A 21,716-nucleotide genomic window follows, 5' to 3' on the forward strand; every position below is an offset into this window, starting at 1 on the left:
TTGAAAAACATTTTGCTGAGTTATTAAAGTAATTTTTTTTTTTTTTTAAATGCACAAGAGTTAAGGGACAGAAGCTGCTTGTTAACCCAGTTGAGTCATGAGATGCCCCACCTGAACGTTTTGTCCCAGTTCAACCTGAACCTCTGAAAGTAAAGTTTACACATTGACCATCAAGGCCCAGCAACTCAGGTGGAGCACCCCCCCTAGCGGTGAACAATACACATGACAAGGCAGCAAGAGTCTGGTCAGAGCCATTTAATAGATGCTTTTAAGAAAAAGACATTTAAGTAAAATCATTTTAAAAGTATTGCTGTACATTTTACATACTGTCACACATTAAGAACAAACCATTAAAAAAGATTGGACTGGGCCACGACCGCCCACGGGATCCTTTCCATGGCCGACCTTTCTGACAGCACGCCACACGTTTCAGACGCAACAGGAAGTGACACGGTGGAATGAGACTGCTTGAGTTGGAGCTAAGTGACAGTCTGAGTGCAGATGTGTCAGTATTGTGTTAACGCCACATTAGAGAGTTCAGCAAACAGAGTAGTGCATTAATGAGCCACGTTTTGAACAGACATGGTGAAAATAGTGAATTGTAGCATTACATTGGTCACTGGTTGACTGAAGCTCATGGGGCGTAAATCATGAATCCAAAAAACGTGCGGCGTGCTTTGTAAGAGTCGGCCGGAGATTAGGCGAAATCCGATTGTTAAACATGCAAACCACCGACATGGTCCTCTGCGTGCTGATCCTTCAGACACGCTAAAAAAAAAGGCTTAAGTTACAAATGTACAAGTCACCACAAGGTGCCAGAAGAAGTCGTCTCACTCCGAGAGCCGCTTAGCGAAATCTTTGACGACAGAAGACTTGAGCTGCGGGATGTTGGCGATCCTCATCTGCTTGGAAGTGGAGTATTTGCTCTTGATGGCCTGAAGGAAAACAAAGAGCGAGGGTCAGAAATGTAGAAGCAAGAGTCAAAGTTTAACTTTTCAATCCATGTGCCTAGTTCACGTCCGGCTGGAAGAGTCACTCACCATGTGCTTGGTCTGCCCGTCATTCACCTTCACAACATTGTTGGCAATGTGCGCCATTACAGGAATCAAACTCTCTGCTGTGTAGTCCATGTAGTGCTGCAGTGTCACATCCTGAGAAGACACAACATGGTCAATAGTCAGGAAAAGTTTCATCAAAATGTTAAGACTCTAAAGTACGGAGAGCTCAACACACTGCAAAGAGACTAGAAATGTTTCTCGTGGACCCAAAAAGTTAACTTTACAAAACATTGAACTACAGCCTGGTTCACGGTTTGTCACCAGGAAACATCTCCATTGTCGTTTTGCAATTTTCGGGGACACCAAAATTAGCTTAATGTGTTGTTTTACTTTGATCAGTTAGTGTTTAAGTTGGATTTGACATAGTACTGCTTCCTTTAGTACAAGGTCCATAAAGGCTTTAGATTTGATGTTTTCATAAAAATGTCCTTATTGCTACACTAGTTTAGAAATCTAGACGAGCATTGAAGTAGACGCTCACCCATTCGCCAACATCCAGGATCTGGAGGGTGAGAGCGAAAGCAGCACTGGCCAACAGGGAAGGTGGGAAGTGAGCCATCTCATAGTCGACCATGGTGAGCTCCAGGAGGTATTTAGCCAGCGTGTGCTGCTCAGCGGTCACCTGAGGGAGGACAGACATGTTGGTGGTTACAGGAAAACCACTATTCGGTTAACTTTAGTTTCTTTTGGACCGAGATGCAGATACCTCATAAATCTTTGAAGCCCTCCTGAGGAACTGCAGGGGAAGAGGGCGGCCGAGTTGGAACTTGAGCTGCCGCAGGATGGTCATCTCCATGTCTCGGATCTGGAGCGTGGTGTAGGCCCGGTCCGTCACGTAGGCAAAGTCGGAGATCTCTGGGGGATACATCTCCTCGTATTTGGAAGCGAGGAACATGGAGGTCACACCGACCAGCTGCAGCTGCTTCTTGGGGACTGGGTGGTCCTGTAGGAGACGGGATTACACGTTCAGTAAAACAGACTAACTACCTGCTGTACAGAGTCGACGCAGTCTGAACGTTAACGCAGTCTGAAGGTTAACGCCTCACCTGAAGAAAGCGATCAATGATTCCCACAGTCATGTACATGGTTTCCTGCAGCAGACGGAACTTCAGGCTGACCTGCACCAGCCAGTCGATGAGAATGGCTCGCATGTTACCGGTGACCTCGTGGCCCTGCAGGTAATGGAGCCTGACGTCCTGCTCAACCTGAGGAGACAAGACTCAGGGTTAAAAAACAAAGCAGAGCTGCAGATTGAATATGAAGTTTGATCTGAGAACCGAACGTTTCTTGCCTCCAGCTGCCGCAGGTACTTGTAGATGTCTTTCACGTATTCGCTGCAGAGCATCGGGTTTTCGTAGTCGTCTGCGTCCACGTCCCTGACGGCCATCTCAAGCATGACGTCTGAGAACGCCTGGATGAGGTCACGAGGCTCACAGCCAGAAGTCTCCATGGGAGTGGGAGATACTGGTTCAGGGAGAACCTGCACGGGGAAACCGAAGATCACACATCACACCACACCCAGGGTCTTAATGGGAAAGAGGCTCTGGGCACTCACCTGCACCTCTGGAACCTCCAGCACCTCCGGCACCTCCGGCACTTCCAGAACCTCCAGCACCTCCGGTTTAACGGGAACAACATTTTTTGGTGCTTTTGGTTTTTCAACCACTGGTGCAGCTTTTTCCACTTTAGTCACTCTGGTCTTCTTGACCGCTTCGGTCTTGACGGTCTAGAAATGACAGATAGATTTTTTTGTCAAAGCAGAAGGGTGGCACCGTAACTCTGCCACAGCAAATTAAACAAACTACATTAAACTTTGGGGCAGACTAAAGGTTTGTTTACTCTTCAACAACATAGATAAAGTGGTGAAATGGTCAATCTGGTGCAGCTCTATTGATTTTCCAGGCGCTGTTGGGCCTGTAGGGAGATTAACTGCCTCCATTTAACAGTCGTTCACCCTGAACCTTCAAAGATACTGGCTTGTTTTCTGTGGAAGGCTCACAAGTGTTAAAAAGAGGCCATTTCCTATTGTTAGAGAGATGAATAGAATTGACTCTGTTATTAGCTGATATGAAAGCGGGTGCATTTTTTTAAAAAAAGGTGGTGGCACTGTCTGGAGTCAGATTCCTTTTGTTCCACCATTTTAGGTGGTGAGTGAAGCTGCTGGCCTCAAACACAACACGGCTGCTTAACATGCAACAGCTTGAAGAGCTCTTAGAAACACATGAATATACATTAGATTTAAAGTTTTAGGGCATTTGCATTGTTGTGCTGTAGATTTAAATCAAGACTTTGCGTTACAAACTCTGCAGCGGCTTCATTTGACGGATTATATGAACCCACACGATATATTATATAAATGATGTAGAAACTTGAAATCACGTGCTGACCTTCCTCTGCACCTCCTTCACGGCGACGTTCCCGATCTCACCGAGAGCCGCCCGGGGCTTGAGTGTGGGCCCGGTCACCGAGCAGGTCTTCCCGGGGAGCTCGGTCCTGGCGGAGGCCAAACGGTTCTGCACAGAGACACCGGAAGAGACGAGTTACACGTGAACTAACACATTAGAGGATTTAGTTAAAGTTTTATCACTGAGGAGAAATGGAGTAGTAAAGTCCACCGAGACGCACGAGACGATTTAAACTCGAATATACAGAACAATAAATCCACGTTTCCTCTGAATGTTTCTGGAAAGTTCAGGCGGAAGTAAGAAAGAGGAGAAACATTATGAATAACATGTAAAGAACTTACTCTGGTAACACGGAGAGCCATTTTCACGATGTGTGCTAGTTCGACCAAAGATGGAGACTGGTTCTGGGGACTGATGCGGTTTCCTTCCGAGATGCACAGCCCTGGTTTAAAACCTCGCTCTCTGGACGCTGATTGGCTGAGCCCAGATTACTGCCGGCGTCTGATTGGTCCAGCGCATCTGCTTCAAATGCGTTCCTCGGACAACCACTGGGTCGTGGGACTTTCTCACTTCCTTTTCCGGTTTTGACGATTTAGTTTTTTTTTAAACTCTAATAATAATAAAAAACAATACTGATAATAATAATAATGATTCTGGCGGCATATTTAATTTATTTTTTATTTTTATTTATTTTTCTTGTAAATGTAATTTTAACACGTTCTTATGTTACACTATGTTCTCTTATAAATATGTTTTTATATTTATTAACTTGTTTTTATTTGTATCAATATTGTGTGTAAAGTACTTTGAGCTGCGTTGATTGTATGAAAGGTGCTATACAAATAAAAAGTTTATTATTATTATTATTTCTTATTTTCGTTTGTCATTTGTCTCGTATATGCCCTGATGCTTTTACACCATAGAAGTTCATAACTCATAACAAATATTTTGAAGTTGAAGGAGTAAACTCTTCGACTTCTATTGTAAATGTTCTTATGGGTGTTAGCGTATTTAACTAAGAGTCCTTGGAGAATACCTATGAGATCCAGTCATAAGGAAAACATTTGGGTCCAAAGTCAACGTATGAGTCAATAAAACTGTAAATGGTTTATATGCAATTGGAAAGTAACATTGTGTGAGTCTCTCTTTGCTGTCTTGTAACACAAAAACACTGAATACATGTATTCAGCCTAGAGAGAGTGTGCCTGATCCTACCGTTACTAAAACTTTGTTCCTTTGAGGTATTTCCATCTACTTTGGTACAGTTGTCGTCAATAAACTGTAACATGAGCAGTGGCATCTCTGTGCATCAACGCTATCCTGAGGTTATTCACCATCTTATGTAGAATTTAAGGCAAGGACAACAATGTAGATTTTCTCCTTTGGTTTATCACAGTTTACTCAGGCACAGTATCAGGCCCACTGTAACTGATACTGGGAGTACAGTCCAAGGTCATGCATATGGATCTGATACAGGTGGAGCTTTTCTTGATTCATTTTCAGTCCCCCCCCCCCTTGAGAGCTAACAAACTAACTAGTAAACTTTCATAAACCAGTATATATACATCTCATTGAATAAATGTTGCTCTCAGACAGGGTGGTGGCAGTGTGGCACCAGAGGCAGCTGCCTAACAGTGTGGCAGCTGACTTTCAACAGAGTGGCACCAAAGGCAGCTGCCATTACACATCAGTGGCAGTTTCTGTTGTTGTTGTTGTTGTTGTTGTTGTTGTTGTTGTTGTTGTTGTTGTTGTTGTCCCGAGGTGCCTCCACGACCTGCCGCTGCCACGCGGTGAGTTTGCCCTTCCTGCGGTACCGCTCGGTTCTCCTGGTTCCCCCGCGCACGCGCACAGCTCTCCGTGGGCTGGGAGCATGCGCAGTTGCGTGCGTGTAGTCTCTCCGGATGTGGAGGATGTCTCCTCAACAGTCTCCAGCTCCTCGTCAGAGGACGTTCGTGAAAACATCCAGCGGAGCCCGTGTGGCCTGAAGAGGCAGAAGCAACCCCCCCTAGACGGCCCTAGTGAGTCCGATCCGCCCGGTCCACACGGAAACCTCCTCGGAACACCGAGTCTGGAGGAAAACAGCTCGTTTCTCTGACGCAGAAAGGTGAGTTCCCTGCTCCACGGAGACGTCGGCAGCTAGCACAAGTTCCCGAAGTGAAAAGTTAAACCCGGAACGATCCTTAAGTCGCTTTTTTAGTTTAATGTTTATTACAGAACTAACAATGAATCCAAGAAATGATCCGTTTAGCCAACACGTGTCGCTGAAAAGTTTTCTCGACCATCTGCGAGGCTGTAAATCAAGAAGCACAACAGCTAGCTAAGTTAGCTTCCTAACTTAAATTCGGTACAACGCAAGAAAGTGAATAAAAGAGACGATCAGCACTTTACTCCTTTGATCCTCCAACACCCACATCGGTCAACATGCTCGTGTTGTTTGTACATTTGTGGCTAAATCAACACTTTAGCATCGGCAGCTATTAGCACGTAGTCGCGGTGATAAACGCGTTTTATCTCCGGATTTAATCGCGGTAAAGGTGGTTTGTTGTAAGTTAACGTCAACTTGAGTGATCCGATCGAGATGGAAGGAAAAACAACGAGCAGACAAAGCAGGAGGCGACAGTTTTCTTCTGCTGAAGCTAACACCTTGCTAGCATGCTACCATTAGCCGGGATCACGAGAATCTGCTAGCACGGCTTGTTGTGGTGCTAACAGTCGTTAGCATGCGAGCTACTGGTCCGAGCCACCCGTTGAATTGAAAGTTAAGATGTTTGTGTCTGTTTGGTTGAAAACATTTTAATAACTTGATTATTGGGGGGGGTGGGGGGGTTAATGTCCGCGCTGCCCGGAGTCGTGTTGTAGTTTCTTTTGAGGAAGCGCCGCTAGCCGTCGCCATTAGCCTGCTAGCATGACTCAGTGGATTTGTGGGAGTGACACGGCTGTGGCCCAGTGTTTTCCAGGAAGCTGCAGATTATCACCGCAGCGGAGATGCAGGAGATTTACTGGGTTTTTGTCTGGGGACTTTACAGATCTGAACCAGAAGGGAAGTGGGTGTTTATGTAGCCTCGGGGGGGGGGGTGTTAGCATGCTACAGGTTCACACGACGTGTTGGCAACAGGGAGCGAGTTTGATCTTTTGGGGGTTTAGCTGCAGATCTACAGGTGTTGTGTTGACTTGTCTCACGATCTGCTCGCTCCACGTAAAAAGGTGGGACGTCGCAGCCTTCGCCATGACGAGGATACAAAGTATGTGCTCGATCCCTGCAGCTCCCTCTATAAATAGACGTGTTTATAGCCGGGCTGTGTTGAGGTAACTCGTGAGATCAGTGTCACATTGCTCCCCTGTGACAGAGCGACGCCACCACGCACACATCCACGTGAAGCTTCACTGGAGCCACGACTCACGTGACAGCATCTCAGGACCTGGAATCTGGTGCCAGTGCAGATTGTGTTGTTACTTATTGTTGTGCATTGAACCTGTGTTTTATTTTAATGTTAGGCCGGGGACAACAGATGGAAACGAGCCCGTTGACCTGACTCTGGCTCATTTACAGTCATTTTACTGTTGATTAATGAGCCTTGTCCCAGTCAAACAAACAAATACATGAAATTAAATGTGAATACTGAATACAACATCTGTCCCCGTGCATGGTATCTGCACAACTTCAGTCTTAAATACAGCTTGTCCCAGACCGATGGGTCATTATTTTATCTTTCTAAACACGAATACAACCATGTAAACTTGAATCAAGGGAGATTATAATACTTAAATGCAATAATACTTGAATATCTTTACTAGTTTCGTTCCCTTTCATGCACCTCGTGTTTTGGAAAGACAATAAATCGCCTTGAATCTTGAAATCGGTCGGCTCTACTTCTTATTGTGAGTCGAGACGTTAAATAATGTGGAAACGCTCCATTGAATGAGGGCTTGTCTCTCACGTGACTTTGTCTCTTCACAGGGAGGCTCAACGACCAATGAGTCTGTGAAAGGGCGATATCGGCCGGCGTTGTTTGCTAACCGATAGGTCGGTCGCGCTCTAATGTTGTGTGAAGCAGCCGTACAAGCCAAAGTGAGATGTGAACATTTGTCAACGGCTCAGTGATTATGAGTTGTCACGAAAGCTGTTAATATCACTACCTGCTGATGAATAGTGTGACGTTGGCGTGTTGTCAGACCAGTGGAGGCTGTGATTTGTAGTCGAGCAGAAAAATTACAGCCCCGGGTGAAATTACACTTCTGTGTTGTGACGGCACGGAGTGATACTTGCTGCAGGACACAGTGATGATATAAAATCATTTCAACCGATGCTCACCTAACATTTAGACTCTTTTTAAGAAGTATTGATCATGATGTCAGTTGTGAACTAACAGGCGTTCGTGGATTCGTCATTTTTTTTGTCAGCATCAATATTTTCTGACTCAGTACTTGGATATTGACACCTGTGTTGTGTCTGCTGGCTGTGATGAGTTTAGCTGAATCACTATCACAGTACTGATGATTCCAGATGATGTATAGTAACTTAATCAGTGCAACTTAAAGGGATAGTTCACAGAAGAATGAATGAATGAATCACAAATGATCTACTCACCAATCTGCCGATGGAGGAGTGGGTGAAGTGATAACGGGTGAAATTTCATTTTTCGGTGAACTTTCCCTTTAATAATGACACATTTTGATCTGAACATCTGTACAAGCCCAAGATACAAAAGTGTTTTACATCTATAGATAAAATCAGCAAATTTTAAGTCTGAGAAATAGTTTATTTGTTGTCAGAACTCAACTAATTGCTTCAGCTCTAGTGATTTATCTCTCTGCTGCCCTGGGCAATAAATTGTTATCAATCTTCACATTGGACCACCTAGACCATACTTTTTGAATAACATAATTTTCTCCCCCCCCCCAACTGGTCTTTTGACGATGATGTATATTTGAGTGGGGTCTCGTGCTGCAAAGTTAAAGTCTGATTTACTTCCTGTGGTTGTGCCAACACAAACACTCATCATTGCAGCGTGCATGTTTGTTTGTGTCTCCAGGTCGGCTCACTAGGCGGCACACATCACTATGGCCCAGGAGACCAATCAGAGCCCAGTTCCTATGCTCTGTGCCACTGGCTGTGGTTTCTATGGCAACCCTAGGACAAATGGCATGTGCTCTGTGTGCCACAAGGAACACCTGTCCAGACAGAACAATGGAGGACTCAGTTCTTTGAGTTCTTTGGGTAAGACCTGCTGTGTCTGTCAGGTTGTTTTCTAGTTTCCTTGGCCACGTAGGAGAAAAGTCGTGACCTCTGTCTGCAGCTGCACTGCCTCCGTCCCCGTGTCTGACTGTAACATGCGGTGAAATCTCCTCCCTCAGGCAGCCACAGTGGCTCAGCGGAGGCGTCTGCCATCCAGAGGTTAGAGGCCACCTTGAACAATGCTGCAGCCGCCGCGGTCGCTGCAGCAGAGGAGGCGGCCAAGGCCGCTGCCGCTGCTGAGGCTGTCGCCGCCGAGGCGCTCAGGTGAGGAGAGAGCTGGATACATGATGATTATTGCCATTAAATTCATTTATTTTCCTCTTTTATAGATATTTTGAGTTTAATTCCATTTATCCTTCACAGTGGGGTTTCGTCGGCCATTTCTATGACACAGCAGATGACGGAGATGAGTCTCTCCTGTGAGGAGAGAGGAGCATCAGGGAGCAGAACAGAGCTCGTTGAGCCAGGTTGGTGCCAAATATCGATGACATACATTAATGTGAAATTTAATTGAGAACTGTGTCAAACAGGAAAATAAAACCCTCCTGTTTAGCGTTTGTTTTCACTGTCAATAAAAATGTATACTGAGACACCTTTTACTTATATATCGCTGACTGTGACTTGGCCATTGGACACAAAGTTGTAAATGTGAGTAAGACAACTTCTTGGAAATATTGCATTTAAAGCACCTGGACAGATATTGTTTTCACACATGTGACCGAAACCAAACATTTCTGTCCGATTATTTCATGTATAACTTTGAAGAACCTTTGTCTTCCAGTATTACAATCTATAACTGCTTCATCTGCTGTTTTACTCACATACACAAGGAGGTTTTTCTGTTTACAACACCTTCCTATCAGACCGATTTTCCTGAGTCTCTTGTGTTTCTTGTGTGTCTCCAGTGGTGAGTCAACCCACAGTCTCATCCTCCCACCCGTCCACTGCTGGCAGTGACGAGTCCGAAACCCCAGAGCCCCCGAAACCCAAGAAGAATCGCTGCTTTTTGTGCCGTAAAAAGATCGGCCTCACAGGTGAGACACCGATAAATGATTTATTGTCATTAGGAGAAGACAGTCAGCCACTAACCCCAGCTTCAGTGTGTCTGGGTCTAGTGATTGTTTGGTGTGTGTGTGTGTGTGTGTGTGTGTGTGTGTGTGTGTGTGTGTGTGTGTGTGTGTGTGTGTGTGTGTGTGTGTGTGTGTGTGTGTGTGTGTGTGTGTGTGTGTGTGTGTGTGTGTGTGTGTCCTTGTTATTGATTGGACTCTTGTGGCGTTTCAGGTTTCGATTGCCGCTGTGGGAATCTGTTTTGTGGAATTCACCGTTACTCCGACAAGCACAACTGCCCGTACGACTACAAAGCCGAAGCTGCCGCCAAGATTCGCAAAGAGAACCCCGTGTGCGTCGCTGACAAGATCCAGAGAATATGAGGACGCCTCTCAGTTTGACTTTGAATACTGGGAGCGATCAGATTTAAAAAAAAACAAAAAAGACTTGAGCCCAAACCTTCTCACCGAAGGATCCGTTCTTTTTTTCTTTTCTGGTTTGTAACACATTAAGGACCTTTCTCCCCCTCCCCCCCCCCGTGCATGGAAGTTCATGTATATTTTCAGCTTTGTTCTTGTCGGGATGTGTGTGAGTCTAACAGTTTTGAAGAGTTGTATTGAACAAACAAATATTGTGTGTGAGGATTCAGTGTGGGTGGGAGTTCGATATTTTGAGAAGTGACTGAGCGAGACCGCTGAAGAAAAAAACCGTTGTTTCCCTTTAGAAAAGCGCTGTCGATGTGTGTCCGGTCGGTTGTGATCCGGCTGCGATCACTTGGACTCTGCCCGGGAAGCGTCCGGACACATTCAGGCTTTCGTTTGGCCTCTTGACTGTTACTGCTGTTGGCTGATTGGACCAGCTCAGCCGCTGCGCTTGCTCTCTGCTGGCTTGAGTAGCAAAATGGACATTTGCCTCTTTCTTTCTGGTTGTTTTTCTTCTTTTTTCGGAGCCTCCACTTGAGGTCAGAGTTAAACGCTCCGGACTTGGTGGGACTCTGCGTCCTGGTAAGTTATTATCAAAGTGAAAAAACGCTTCTCTGTGCTGCCGGACTCCCGTCCCTGTCCGACTCGCCTGTGACTTAAAAAAAAAAAAAGCGAGACTCTGTGGCTAGTGCTCATCTTCTTCCCTTCTGCAGGATCATGACGTAGTTTGGCAGTGAACTCCTTCTTCTCCCGTCGTTACTGGACTGAATGCTGTGATTTGCTCGGGGAGGGCGGACTCTCAGATTTTCTGCTTTTTAAAAACCATCCACTGAAGTCACATAACCAAACGTGTCAAACGTTGTTTTTTTTTCTTCTCCTTTTGTTTTGTTGTCGTTTTCCAGAAAAGTGATTTGTATGCTGTGTGTTGTTGTCTGACAAGTAGCCTACACTTGTATTAATTTTTGCCTTTGGAAATGTTTAGCTCCACTAATCTTTTCTTTTTTAATTTACTTCACTATTGAATGTTTATCAGTTTTTAATGTGAGCTGACAGATTCACCACATGGGGAGTGTTGGAGTGTTGTGTGCCGTGTGTCAAACACAAGAAGTGTGTGTTTGTGGGAGTAGATGTCGTCGGCTGGTGTGTGAGTATCGTATGAAGCCGAGTGGTTGTGTGTCGCGGTGACTTGTGAACGACCTGTGGACGTAGGTTATTAATAATTTACCGTTTCTGATGATTTTTGGTCTGGCTGCTTCGTGTGTGTTGTTTTTTTATTTTTATCCTTTAGTTATGCAAGTTTGTACAAACATCTTTATTTATATACTGCAGTGCGCATAATCTTCCATTAGTACAGAATAAATTGTATGATGTAAATAAATTATGTTGAAAAGTGTACGACCCAGACTCTTGATTTGAAGTTTAACCTCTGTTCTGTGGAGCTCTGCTCGTGTGAAGCTACTAAACACTGTCTCTCAGGAAAAGAGTGATTCGACTTCACTTTATTCAAATGATGCATAAACTGTTTTCCTGGAAGCCGACACGTACCTGCTGCTGTCTGTCAGACTCCATGTGACTCGTGCATCTGGAGGGGAAACAGGATCTGCTGCAGCGAGCGTTATGACACCGTGACACCCTGCCACATGAGGGGTGTATGTTTAAACTGGAACACACACACACACACACACACACACACACAGAGTGAACTCATTGATCAGCTCGAGAAGCACACGGTGTCAGGAACGCAGCTTTCAGCCCCTCCATGAAGATTTGTAGAAGTTGGACTCCATTAGAGCTCTGAAGATGCTCTGAGGACTCTGATCTTCTCCCTCATCCCACATGGTGACTAAGAGAACGACTGTTTCCTTCGGGGTCTGATGCATCCTGGATCGTAACATGTGCCATAAAACATATCTGTAGTTGTGTGAAAGGATTACTGAGAATCTAAAGATATATTGCATCCCTTAAGGTTGAGTCAGGGGATCAGTGAAGTAGGATTCACCCTCTGGGGATCATGAATGTGTAAAATGGCGTGACACTAAAGCCGTTTCAGTGTATTACACAGTGGCTGATGGACCAACAGAGGCTGAACACGATCTTATCTCTATCTGATCTATTGGTCTGAGACTAAGTGTTTGAGTGGTGAGGTCACATAAAGACCCTGTGATCATCTGACTGCAACTTCAAAGCAGGAGAGAGTTTGTGGTGTGAACTTCTCCAGAGTGTGACCTCACACAAACATTGTAGAGAAGATGTGCAAACCTGAATAAAATGTCTTTGTCATCACGGTTTGATAACGACAATGTCTTATTTATTATTTGGTATAAGCCTCCAAAATCCATATTGATGGCACATGTTCAACAGACACATTTCTTTTTGTGATTGTAAGAAAAAAACTGATTCTCACATAAATAGTTATTAATTAACTCAGCACCACGTCACGCTGCAGTAGATGTGTTATTACACAAGATTTTTCTGTGTTGCAGAAATTCCACTAGGGGGCATAACGTCCACATACTGTCACAAGTGACAAGTGAACATAAACCTCTCGTGGATATCGTGCAATTTCAATAAGTATGAAACTGTTTAAGACAAACATAAAATAAAATTCAACACCAAATGTGAACCTCTGTATTCTTAATTCAATTTTGGCTGAGATCTGGACAATGGGGCGGAGCCAGGAATCTTTTTACTCTCTTTAATATTGTGAGATGGGACGTTTGTTTGGTGACAGATTTCTCTGAGAATAATTCTTAATGAAACAAATCAGTCATATTTAGAGGAGTGATATGCATGAACGTGTGTAAAGACAAAAACAAGTAGAAACAGAAAGACCCCCCCACAGAGCAACCACTCATTCCACAATATTGAAAGGGGGGGAGTGTGTCCACCGCCTGAATGGATGTGATCCACATCTCACCTGCGGGAACCGACAAGCGTGTAATAGAATCATTTTGGCCGTGAAAAATGAGCTGTACTCTCATTATTTAATGAGGAGCTTCTCTGCACAGTTGCCAGCTCTGCACACACACACACACACACACACACACACAGGGAGCAGCTGTCAGTCTGCGCTTCAGGCCGCTTGACTCACCTACTGGCAATATTTCTACTGTTCACCTCCAAAACCAACAAAACATAAGAGATCCCATTAAATTCTGCAGCTTCAAGGTCATCACAGGGTATTTACTGCTCGCCTAATGAGGCCTGCACGCAGAAACCCAAACCTTCATTAAATCGTAAGGCCGTCTGGTCTTCTCCTGCATGTGTGTGTGTGTGTGTGTGTGTGTGTCGTCTCCAATGACCAGACCAGTGAGAGTGTTTCAGCGTTGGAGATAAAGTGGTTCTTTGCTCATTTAGGAAAAACAAAGCAGCCGAGTCTCACTGGAGAGTCAGCTGGATCCTGACATGAACCACCGGCGAGCTCCAGATCATCAGTGTCATAATAAGATCTCCCATCTCCTGCAGGATTCCACTCGACTCTCTGCTCGATCATCCGCTGTGGAATCCCCTCTGCTCTCCAGAATATAACTTAGTGCACCTGTAGAGCGTGGGTCACATGCAGCAGCTGTCGTCATAGTGACGGCTCCGTCAGATACCTGAGTTGGACGCTGGCGAGGGGCCGAGGCAGAGGAGGACCAGAGGCAGACGGATCCAACACTGCAGAGGACACAGGCTCTTCTATCATCCTCACTGCATCATGCCAAGAAAAAGTGAGGTGGTTCAAATGGACGACGGTGAGTTCAACATCAAAAGTTTGGTTTGTTTTGTGTTATAATTTATTTATATGAACAAATTTTCATTTGTTTTGGTAAAATTGACATTTTACGATCTGATATTTTCTATCATACAACTTTATGACACTTTTCAAATAGTGTAACTGAGCCATGATGCCACCGTTTACGTTTTCTATGTCTTTTGGCTCATTTCCACCAGCAGGAGCTAAATGGAGGATTGAATTTTGTGAAGTCATTGTCACGGGTTCCGTCTACTGTTCAGTTCCTGAAACTCAAGTTGGATCATTTGTTATCAATGCCACTGGAAGTTTTCTATCCTTACAGGACACTTTGAGTATTTTTGAGTCCTCAAAAGATTGTTTTCTGAAATCAGCTTAAAAACATTCAGGGAGATATTAGTCCGATAGTAACAGTCTAATAATTTAACGATAAGATACGATACAATAAGATAATGTAAGATACGATGCCCAATTACTTGTTACAGCGGCGTCTATGATTATGAACAATAAGCTACAATCATGAGATAATTACATTCTGAGTTTAAATTCATTGTATAATATAATATTTTCTGTTGCGGTTGCAAATGGAAACGTTCAGATTCTGTTCAGTGATTGATTTTCTTGTTTTGTTCGTGTTCCTGCAGTCGGGATCGACGTCGATGGAGATTTGAGTGACAGTGACGGTGAGTCGATAAATCGTGAACATTTTCACGGACCTGACTCAAGTCATCGGATTACAATGTGGTGCTTTGTGTGTTTGATTCTGTCTTGAAGCAGATGGCGCCACCCAGAGGAGAGGGAACAGAAGACCGGCGGCTGGAAGAGGAGGTGCAAAGGGAAGAGGCCGAGGCAAGAAACCAGCCAGCGAGGACGAAGAAGACGAGGAGGAAGATGAAGCTCCCAGGGGACGCAGAGGTGCAAACAGGAAGAAGCCCGCCAAGAAACGTGGCGGCAAGGACGACGATGATGAAGACGAGAGCGAGGACGAAGCGCCCAAGAGGAAACGAGGAGGAGCGGCCAATAAGAGAAGAGGAGGCAAAGCTCAGGACAGCGATGAGGAGGATAGTGATGATGGGAAAGGAAAGAAGGGAAAGAAGGGAGGAGGGAGGAAAGGAGGGAAGGAGGAGGAGAGTAAGGGTAAGAAGGGGGACGCCAAAGGGAAGGACAAGGGGAAGGACAAGGGGAAAGACAAGGAGGACGACAAGGACAAGAAGAAGAAGAAGAAGAAAAAGGACGACAGGTAGGAGACAGAAAGGAAAATTACCTGTAAGAAGATTTCTCTTTAAATCAGGATCCAATCAGTTTAATCAACAATGTATTATTGCTAATAATCATTTAACATATGAATCCTCCCAGAGAAGCATCTTAACTCAGAAACCTCCTCCTCCTAAACTTCTCCCTCCATCCACCCTCCATCTCTCCTCCTCCAGTTCATCCGACTCCAGCTCCGACTCCGACGAGGAGGAGTCCATGTCAGAGGGCGAGATGGGCCGACTGATGGAGGAGGTGGAGGAGAAAAAGAAACTGATCGCCACAATCAGGAACAAGCCGTGGAGGATGAAGCGGCGCCTCACGCACCTCAGGTAATCTGCTGCTCTGAATTTTACATGAGGAAGATGTGACGCAGCTTCTTCTCTGAACTTCACGTGGGAAACGTCCAAGTCGCACTTCTCATCAGAGCCCGAGCGATTTGGACGTTTGAGGGTCGATGCCGATACCAGAGAGTAAAAATACAGTTTGATTCTTTTAGAGAATGAACTTCATTAAAAACAACATTGAATACAAAGAAAACACAAACACCAAATATATAGAACTCGAATTTATACATTTTCCTATAAAATGCACATCTTTTTAGCATTATTTATTCTTTAAATAAAAAATGCTCAGTCATGGTGTATCAGCAAACAGGAAAGCAGATACTTATATGTATCGGTCGACCTCGGCATCTTACTGTGACTGTGTCTCTTCACAGGGAGGCTCAACAGTTTGTGGATAAGTTCGAAGGCGCTCTGGGGAAAGGAAAAGGGAGGAAGTGGTACGCCTACAAAGTGATGATGACAAAGGTGAAGAACAAACTTTTCTCTTGCGTCCGTTTCCGTCTTCGTTTGTTCAAATTTAACATCTTTCTTGTTTTTTTAAATCTCAGAAATGGATCAAGTTTCAAAGGGATTTTGAGAATTTCCGGACGGCCTGTATCCCCTGGGAGAGGAAGATCAAGGAGGTGGAAAGTAAGAGCAGCTGGATTGTTAACCAGAGGGACAGTGACAGCTTGGGGACGCATGTTGAGTCCAAAACTGTCCTCTCAATGTCCTCAGGTCACTTTGGGTCCTCGGTGGCGTCTTACTTCATCTTCCTGCGCTGGATGTACGGCATGAACCTCGTCCTGTTCGGCTTCACCTTCGGCCTGGTGGTCATCCCCGAGGTGAAGTGACGTGCTTCTAAAAACTGTCGCATTTGTCAAAATAAGAAAAATATACAAAAAATGATTTGTAACTATTTTATTGTACTTCACCTCCATAAAAAAGTAACAAAGAAGTATATAAATAAACAAATGTTAACAAAATGCATACCTTATAAACAGGAATGTACATAGAAGATATTGAAATATGAGACAAATTAGTATTTTTACATGAGTAACTTTACATATTTATATATTTTTATTTTGCAGGTTCTGATGGGACTTCCCTATGGTTCGATTCCCAGGAAAACTGTCCCCAGAGCCGAGCAGCCCACCGCTCAGGACTACTCCGTCCTCATGGACTTCAATGTGGGTCCGATAAATGTTGAAGATGACGAGGATTCATTTATTTAGCTTCGTTTTGCATTCAAGACGAATAAGTCACACTTGAATTCAACCCTTTCAAATTTTAAACATCTGTGCACCAGGAGATTTCCGCCTTTTGACCTTTGTTGGTTAGATGAGTGAGATTTAACGTACTTTGCACTTTGTATTTTACCCAGAATGTTCCCTGTTATCAAAATCCCAACATGGCAGCACATCTACGTTACACAAACCAACTCTGATGAGAAAGAAAAACCTTCTCTTCTTTTCTCAGGGCTACTGCAAATACTCGGTCCTGTTCTACGGATTTTACAACGACCAGAGGACCATCGGCTTGTTGAAGTTCCGGCTGCCTCTGTCCTATCTCATGGTCGGGATCGGCAGCTTCGGCTACAGCCTGATGGTCGTGATTCGCACGTGAGTCTGCAAAAGAAACTTAACTTAAACTCAAACCGCCTCCTTCACCTGTCCCTGAGCAGTGTTATTAATAATTTCATATAGTTTCTTGAAAACACAGGATTAAAAGAACTTAAAGATATATAAACTGTGAATGTGTGTATGGATCTCTGTCCGTCCACGTGTCCATATGTGGACGTTCTGTATATTTATTTTCCAGAATGGCGAAGAACGCTGACGTCGGGGGTGGAGACGGGGAGGAAGGAGAGTTCACATTTGCCTGGAAGATGTTCACCAGCTGGGATTACCTCATCGGCAACTCAGAGACCGCCGACAACAAGTACGCCTCCATCACCACCAGCTTCAAGGTAACCACGGCAACCGGTTAACTAGACACAAATATATGCAACAATACACGGGAACTTTATTTTCAGAAGTTCCGTGCGATGACAGATTTTAATTTCCCCGCTGATTGTGAATCCTCCCTGTTCCCGTTCTGCCAAGAACAGGAGTCGATAGTGGACGAGCAGGAGAACCAGAAGGACGAGAACATTCACCTGCGGAGGTTCCTCAGGGTCCTGGCGAACTTCATGATCCTCTGCAGCCTCGGCGGCAGCGGCTACCTCATCTACTTTGTGGTGAAGAGGTCTCAGGAGTTCGCCTCCAGGACCGACCTCAGCTGGTACGAGAAGAACGAGGTAATGGCGGTGACATGGGAACTACTGATGATGACTCAGAATGAACTTATAGATATTAGCTGCTGCTACTTCGTGTTTTCTGTGCAACAGATTGAAAATAAATAAATGCAGAGAAATCATAATCTGAGTGTGTTCCTGTTTTGGTCCAGTTGGAGATCATCATGTCTCTGCTGGGTCTGGTGTGTCCTCCTCTGTTTGAGACCATCGCTGAGCTGGAGGACTACCACCCTCGAATCGCCCTCAAGTGGCAGCTGGGACGCATCTTCGCCCTCTTCCTGGGAAACCTCTACACCTTCCTGTTCGCTCTGTTCGACGAGGTCAACAACAAGGTCTGATTCCACTGTGTGAGATCAAATCGCCGTGAAACTCCTCGGTTGATTAACGAGTGTATCGGCTGTTTGGTTGAGTTGAAGCGTGATATTAAAAGTAAGCACTGGACAGTTTGTCTCGTTGCTTGCCGCCAAACCCTGTTTGACAGATTCCTTAAATTTGCCCTGGATGTTCTCAGAAGATCCTCCCACGAATGATTCGTGATATTTAAGTTGACTTTTAAGGGATGATCCCATAAACATTTGCTTCAAAATGACCCGTTTGGCTTCTTTGTGCCTCTGCAGCTGGAACAAGAGGACTCCATAAGGAACGCCTCCCTCTGGGCCGTGAAGGAATACTACGCCAACTTCACCCGTTACATCAACGACTCCGAGGTCACCCCTCCTCCCATGGATCCGTCTGACATCATCCGAGGACCCTGCTGGGAAACTGCCGTCGGCATTGTAATGAAAATTAAAGAGTCTGGAAAAATAAAACAGAAAGAACAAGTTTAATTGCCGATTGTAAAAACAGAAATTCCTGTTACAGTTAGTGACAGACTTGTTATTAAAGGTGATTTAGGATATGAATGAATCCATAACTCATGTGTCTGCTGTCGGTGTATTCCAGGAGTTTGTGAAGCTGACGGTGTCGGACATCCAGGTGACCTACCTGACGATTCTGATCGGAGACTTCGCCAGAGCCGTCATCGTCCGCTTCCTGAACTACTGCTGGTGCTGGGACCTGGAGGCCGGATTTGTGAGTTTCTTAAATTATGGTCAACAGCTCAGTGAAGTTTTCCAACAGAGAAAATATCTTTTGTTTTCTCCTCCCTTTTCCCCTTATTTTTAATATAGTAAAGTTTGCATTTAAGAATAATATCACTGAAGACTGTCTCCTATAAGGACAGGTTATTTAACTGTTATAATAATAATAATATATAAATGCAAAACCTTATCTTTGTTGTTCGTAAAGTTTTATTTAATTTACTGTCTCGCTTCACTTTCAGCCGTCGTATGGAGAGTTCGACATCAGTGGAAATGTTCTCGGATTAGTTTTCAATCAAGGGATGATCTGGTACAAACTTTATTTCTATAACCAACAAGCTCACCAGTGTGATCGGGGGTCCAGTGTGTGTGTGTCTGTGTGTGTGTGTGTGTGTGTGTGTGTGTGTGTGTGTGTGTGTGTGTGTGTGTGTGTGTGTGTGTGTGTGTGTGTGTGTGTGTGTGTGTGTGAGTGTGAGTCGACATGTATGGGTGTGTGTTGCTGCCTGTATCTGGTGTCACTGAGTGAATAGATGATATCCAGTGAAGGACTCCGGTTGCCATGGAGCCACTCTGCATTATGAACAGCATTTTGAATAAGACTGAGTATCACCAATTATATGTAACATGAAGTTGTGTTACATCATCTCGAGCTTGTTATGTGTGTTATGAATATTTACAAACCTACATAACACACGAGAAGGAAAGAAAAAACTGACGAAGCATCACATTTCTCCATTAACTAATTACTACATTATTAGTTTTTGCAGTTTTACACACACCTTTTACAGTGTTCCAGCATATTGTTATATCACATGATCGATTTTCATCAGGAGTACACTGATATTTAATACTCTTCATTCACCTCAATTTAAAACAATTTTAAAAAGTAAAGTTTGAGTATCTAAAGATTTGTGTCACGACACGAGTCCATGCTTTTAGGATGGGGGCTTTTTACGCTCCCGGGCTGGTCGGCATCAACGTGCTCCGCCTCCTCAGCTCCATGTACTACCAGTGCTGGGCCGTGATGGCCACCAACGTCCCCCACGAGAGAGTCTTCAAGGCCTCCAAGTCCAACAACTTCTACATGGGTCTGCTGCTCCTCATCCTCTTCCTCAGCCTGCTGCCGGTGGTCTACACCATCATGACCCTGCCGCCCTCGTTCGACTGTGGACCCTTCAGCGGGAAGCCCAAGATGTTCGACGTGATCATGGAGACGATCGACCTGGACCTGCCCGCCTTCCTGGGGACGCTCTTCAGCTACGCAGCCAACCCGGGCCTCATCATCCCAGCTGTGCTGCTCATGGTGTGAGTGTGGAGGAGACACATGCACACACAACTACTTCAAATGAAAATAAGTATAACAACTTTGAGAACAATTTTACGTGCACTTGTTAGCGTTGTCCATGTCCCATCTGCCAACATGGAGGAGGCAGGACTTAGATCTTGATAGTTTTGCTTCTCTTTTGGGAGCTGTCATGAACCGTCTCATCTGTCCTGCACAGACTGGCCATCTACTACCTGAACTCCGTGTCTGAGGCCTACATGAACTCCAACATGGAGCTGAAGAAGAAGATGCAGATGGTAAACACACAATGTTGACACATGGAGAGTAGGTTTTGTGTTTGTGTGTCCAGAGACTATGGAAACACATCGATAAACCAGACTCACTACATCATATATGAGCTCTGTGTCCATCCCTAGATGAAAATAGTCACAAACACTCAAGCCTGGCTTGTTGGTTTTGTTAACAATAACAAAAATCTAGACCATCACCCGTCCCTCAGTTTGTCTTCCTCTTCTCCTCGTCTCCCTCCCTCTCTCTCTCCTTTCTCCGTCCAGGCCCGGGACGAGGAGAAGAACCGGAGGAACAACACAGACAGCACCAATCAGGTCATGAAAGACCTGGAGGACCTGCTGCCCAACGGCTCCCTCGCCCCCCCGGCTCCTCCACCACAGCCTGGTCAGAAACCGGAGACATAAAGTGCCTGTGAATCTGAAACGAATCTGAGCATTGTTCCCCTCTGTGTTCGGAAAAACACTCACATGTTGTTCTGCGTCTCAACAGAAAAACCACCGGAGCAAGAACCAAGGCCGACCAGGACGAAGCCCGGTAAAGGAGTCAACCTGCAGAAAGACGTGACTCTGGCATCACCCAACCCCAACGTGCAGAGCCCAGTGAGTCGGCCTCCGGGGCCCAGAGGAGCGGGGCCGATGCCGGGTCCAGGCCGGGGCCGGGGCCGCGGCAGAGGGGCCCCTCCGAGATAACAAGCTGGGAAAATCCACGGCCTCTGCAGGATGTGTTCACGAACTATTTCTGTTTTGCGAGTTTCTGTTTCTGAAATCATCACATCAGGAAAACCCCAAACGTCTTTGTTTGATGGACGGTAGAGACGCAGTTTGTCTCATTTAGCTTTGAGCTCATCAAACGCAGGAAACAATGAGTGTTAGTGTCTTCACTCACTAAACCAAAAGGAAATGTTCAATCTCAGCATATTTTCATCCTGTTCTCTTGTGGTGATTCGGCCTCAGTATCTCACCTGCCTCTCGGTTTGTTCCTGTATTGTATGTAAACACAGTTTGGTCACGCCTGACGTCTCACGAGGCGTTTTTTAAACTTTTCTCTCACATTGACTTTGTGATTTAAGATTCTGACTTTGCAGTAAAGTTTTAAATCTTTTCACCCGTGTGTGTGTGTGTGTTGGTTTTGTTTGCAAAAACTTCTGAACAGATTTTCATGAAAGTTGGTGGAAGGGGCGGAGCACGGAGAGAGATTCAAACAGTTGGTTCTTTCTAAATCCACTGCACAAATCTTTACTTCCTCTCTTGAACTCACTCGTCTTCAGACGCACCTCCTGTCTGACAT

General features: G+C 45.0%; 3 protein-coding genes across 4 annotated transcripts; 2 read left to right on the forward strand and 1 right to left on the reverse strand.

The window, feature by feature from the left end:
* Window positions 1-240: 240 nt before the first annotated feature.
* On the reverse strand, window positions 241-3,956 carry ccnb1 (cyclin B1). Of its 2 annotated transcripts, none has more exons than XM_034602324.1 (9): window positions 3,805-3,956; window positions 3,446-3,571; window positions 2,647-2,784; window positions 2,350-2,544; window positions 2,105-2,263; window positions 1,765-2,001; window positions 1,540-1,680; window positions 1,041-1,151; window positions 241-935 (listed from the first exon to the last, which is right to left on the reverse strand). In XM_034602324.1, the coding sequence occupies exons 1-9, from the start codon at window positions 3,823-3,825 to the stop codon at window positions 831-833; spliced, it is 1,233 nt and encodes a 410-aa protein (XP_034458215.1). In that variant the 5' UTR covers window positions 3,826-3,956; the 3' UTR covers window positions 241-830. The 2 variants fall into 2 exon arrangements, with proteins under 2 accessions (XP_034458215.1, XP_034458214.1); XM_034602323.1 differs by having other exon boundaries at window positions 2,350-2,538; window positions 2,614-2,784.
* A 1,329-nt stretch (window positions 3,957-5,285) lies between these two features.
* LOC117771672 (AN1-type zinc finger protein 5-like) lies at window positions 5,286-11,561 on the forward strand. Its single transcript, XM_034602325.1, has 6 exons — window positions 5,286-5,567; window positions 8,497-8,681; window positions 8,819-8,963; window positions 9,063-9,166; window positions 9,605-9,733; window positions 9,981-11,561. The coding sequence occupies exons 2-6, from the start codon at window positions 8,525-8,527 to the stop codon at window positions 10,127-10,129; spliced, it is 684 nt and encodes a 227-aa protein (XP_034458216.1). The 5' UTR covers window positions 5,286-5,567; window positions 8,497-8,524; the 3' UTR covers window positions 10,130-11,561.
* A 2,238-nt stretch (window positions 11,562-13,799) lies between these two features.
* tmc2a (transmembrane channel-like 2a) lies at window positions 13,800-21,161 on the forward strand. Its single transcript, XM_034602321.1, has 19 exons — window positions 13,800-13,902; window positions 14,546-14,584; window positions 14,679-15,141; window positions 15,332-15,484; window positions 15,874-15,964; window positions 16,048-16,129; window positions 16,217-16,323; window positions 16,570-16,668; window positions 16,958-17,100; window positions 17,300-17,447; window positions 17,589-17,777; window positions 17,927-18,106; window positions 18,392-18,550; window positions 18,717-18,845; window positions 19,096-19,163; window positions 19,793-20,158; window positions 20,356-20,434; window positions 20,693-20,813; window positions 20,919-21,161. The coding sequence occupies exons 1-19, from the start codon at window positions 13,866-13,868 to the stop codon at window positions 21,116-21,118; spliced, it is 2,853 nt and encodes a 950-aa protein (XP_034458212.1). The 5' UTR covers window positions 13,800-13,865; the 3' UTR covers window positions 21,119-21,161.
* The last annotated feature ends 555 nt before the right edge of the window (window positions 21,162-21,716 follow it).

Source organism: Hippoglossus hippoglossus, chromosome 12 (assembly GCF_009819705.1).
Source record: "Hippoglossus hippoglossus isolate fHipHip1 chromosome 12, fHipHip1.pri, whole genome shotgun sequence".
Lineage (NCBI taxonomy): Eukaryota > Metazoa > Chordata > Actinopteri > Pleuronectiformes > Pleuronectidae > Hippoglossus > Hippoglossus hippoglossus.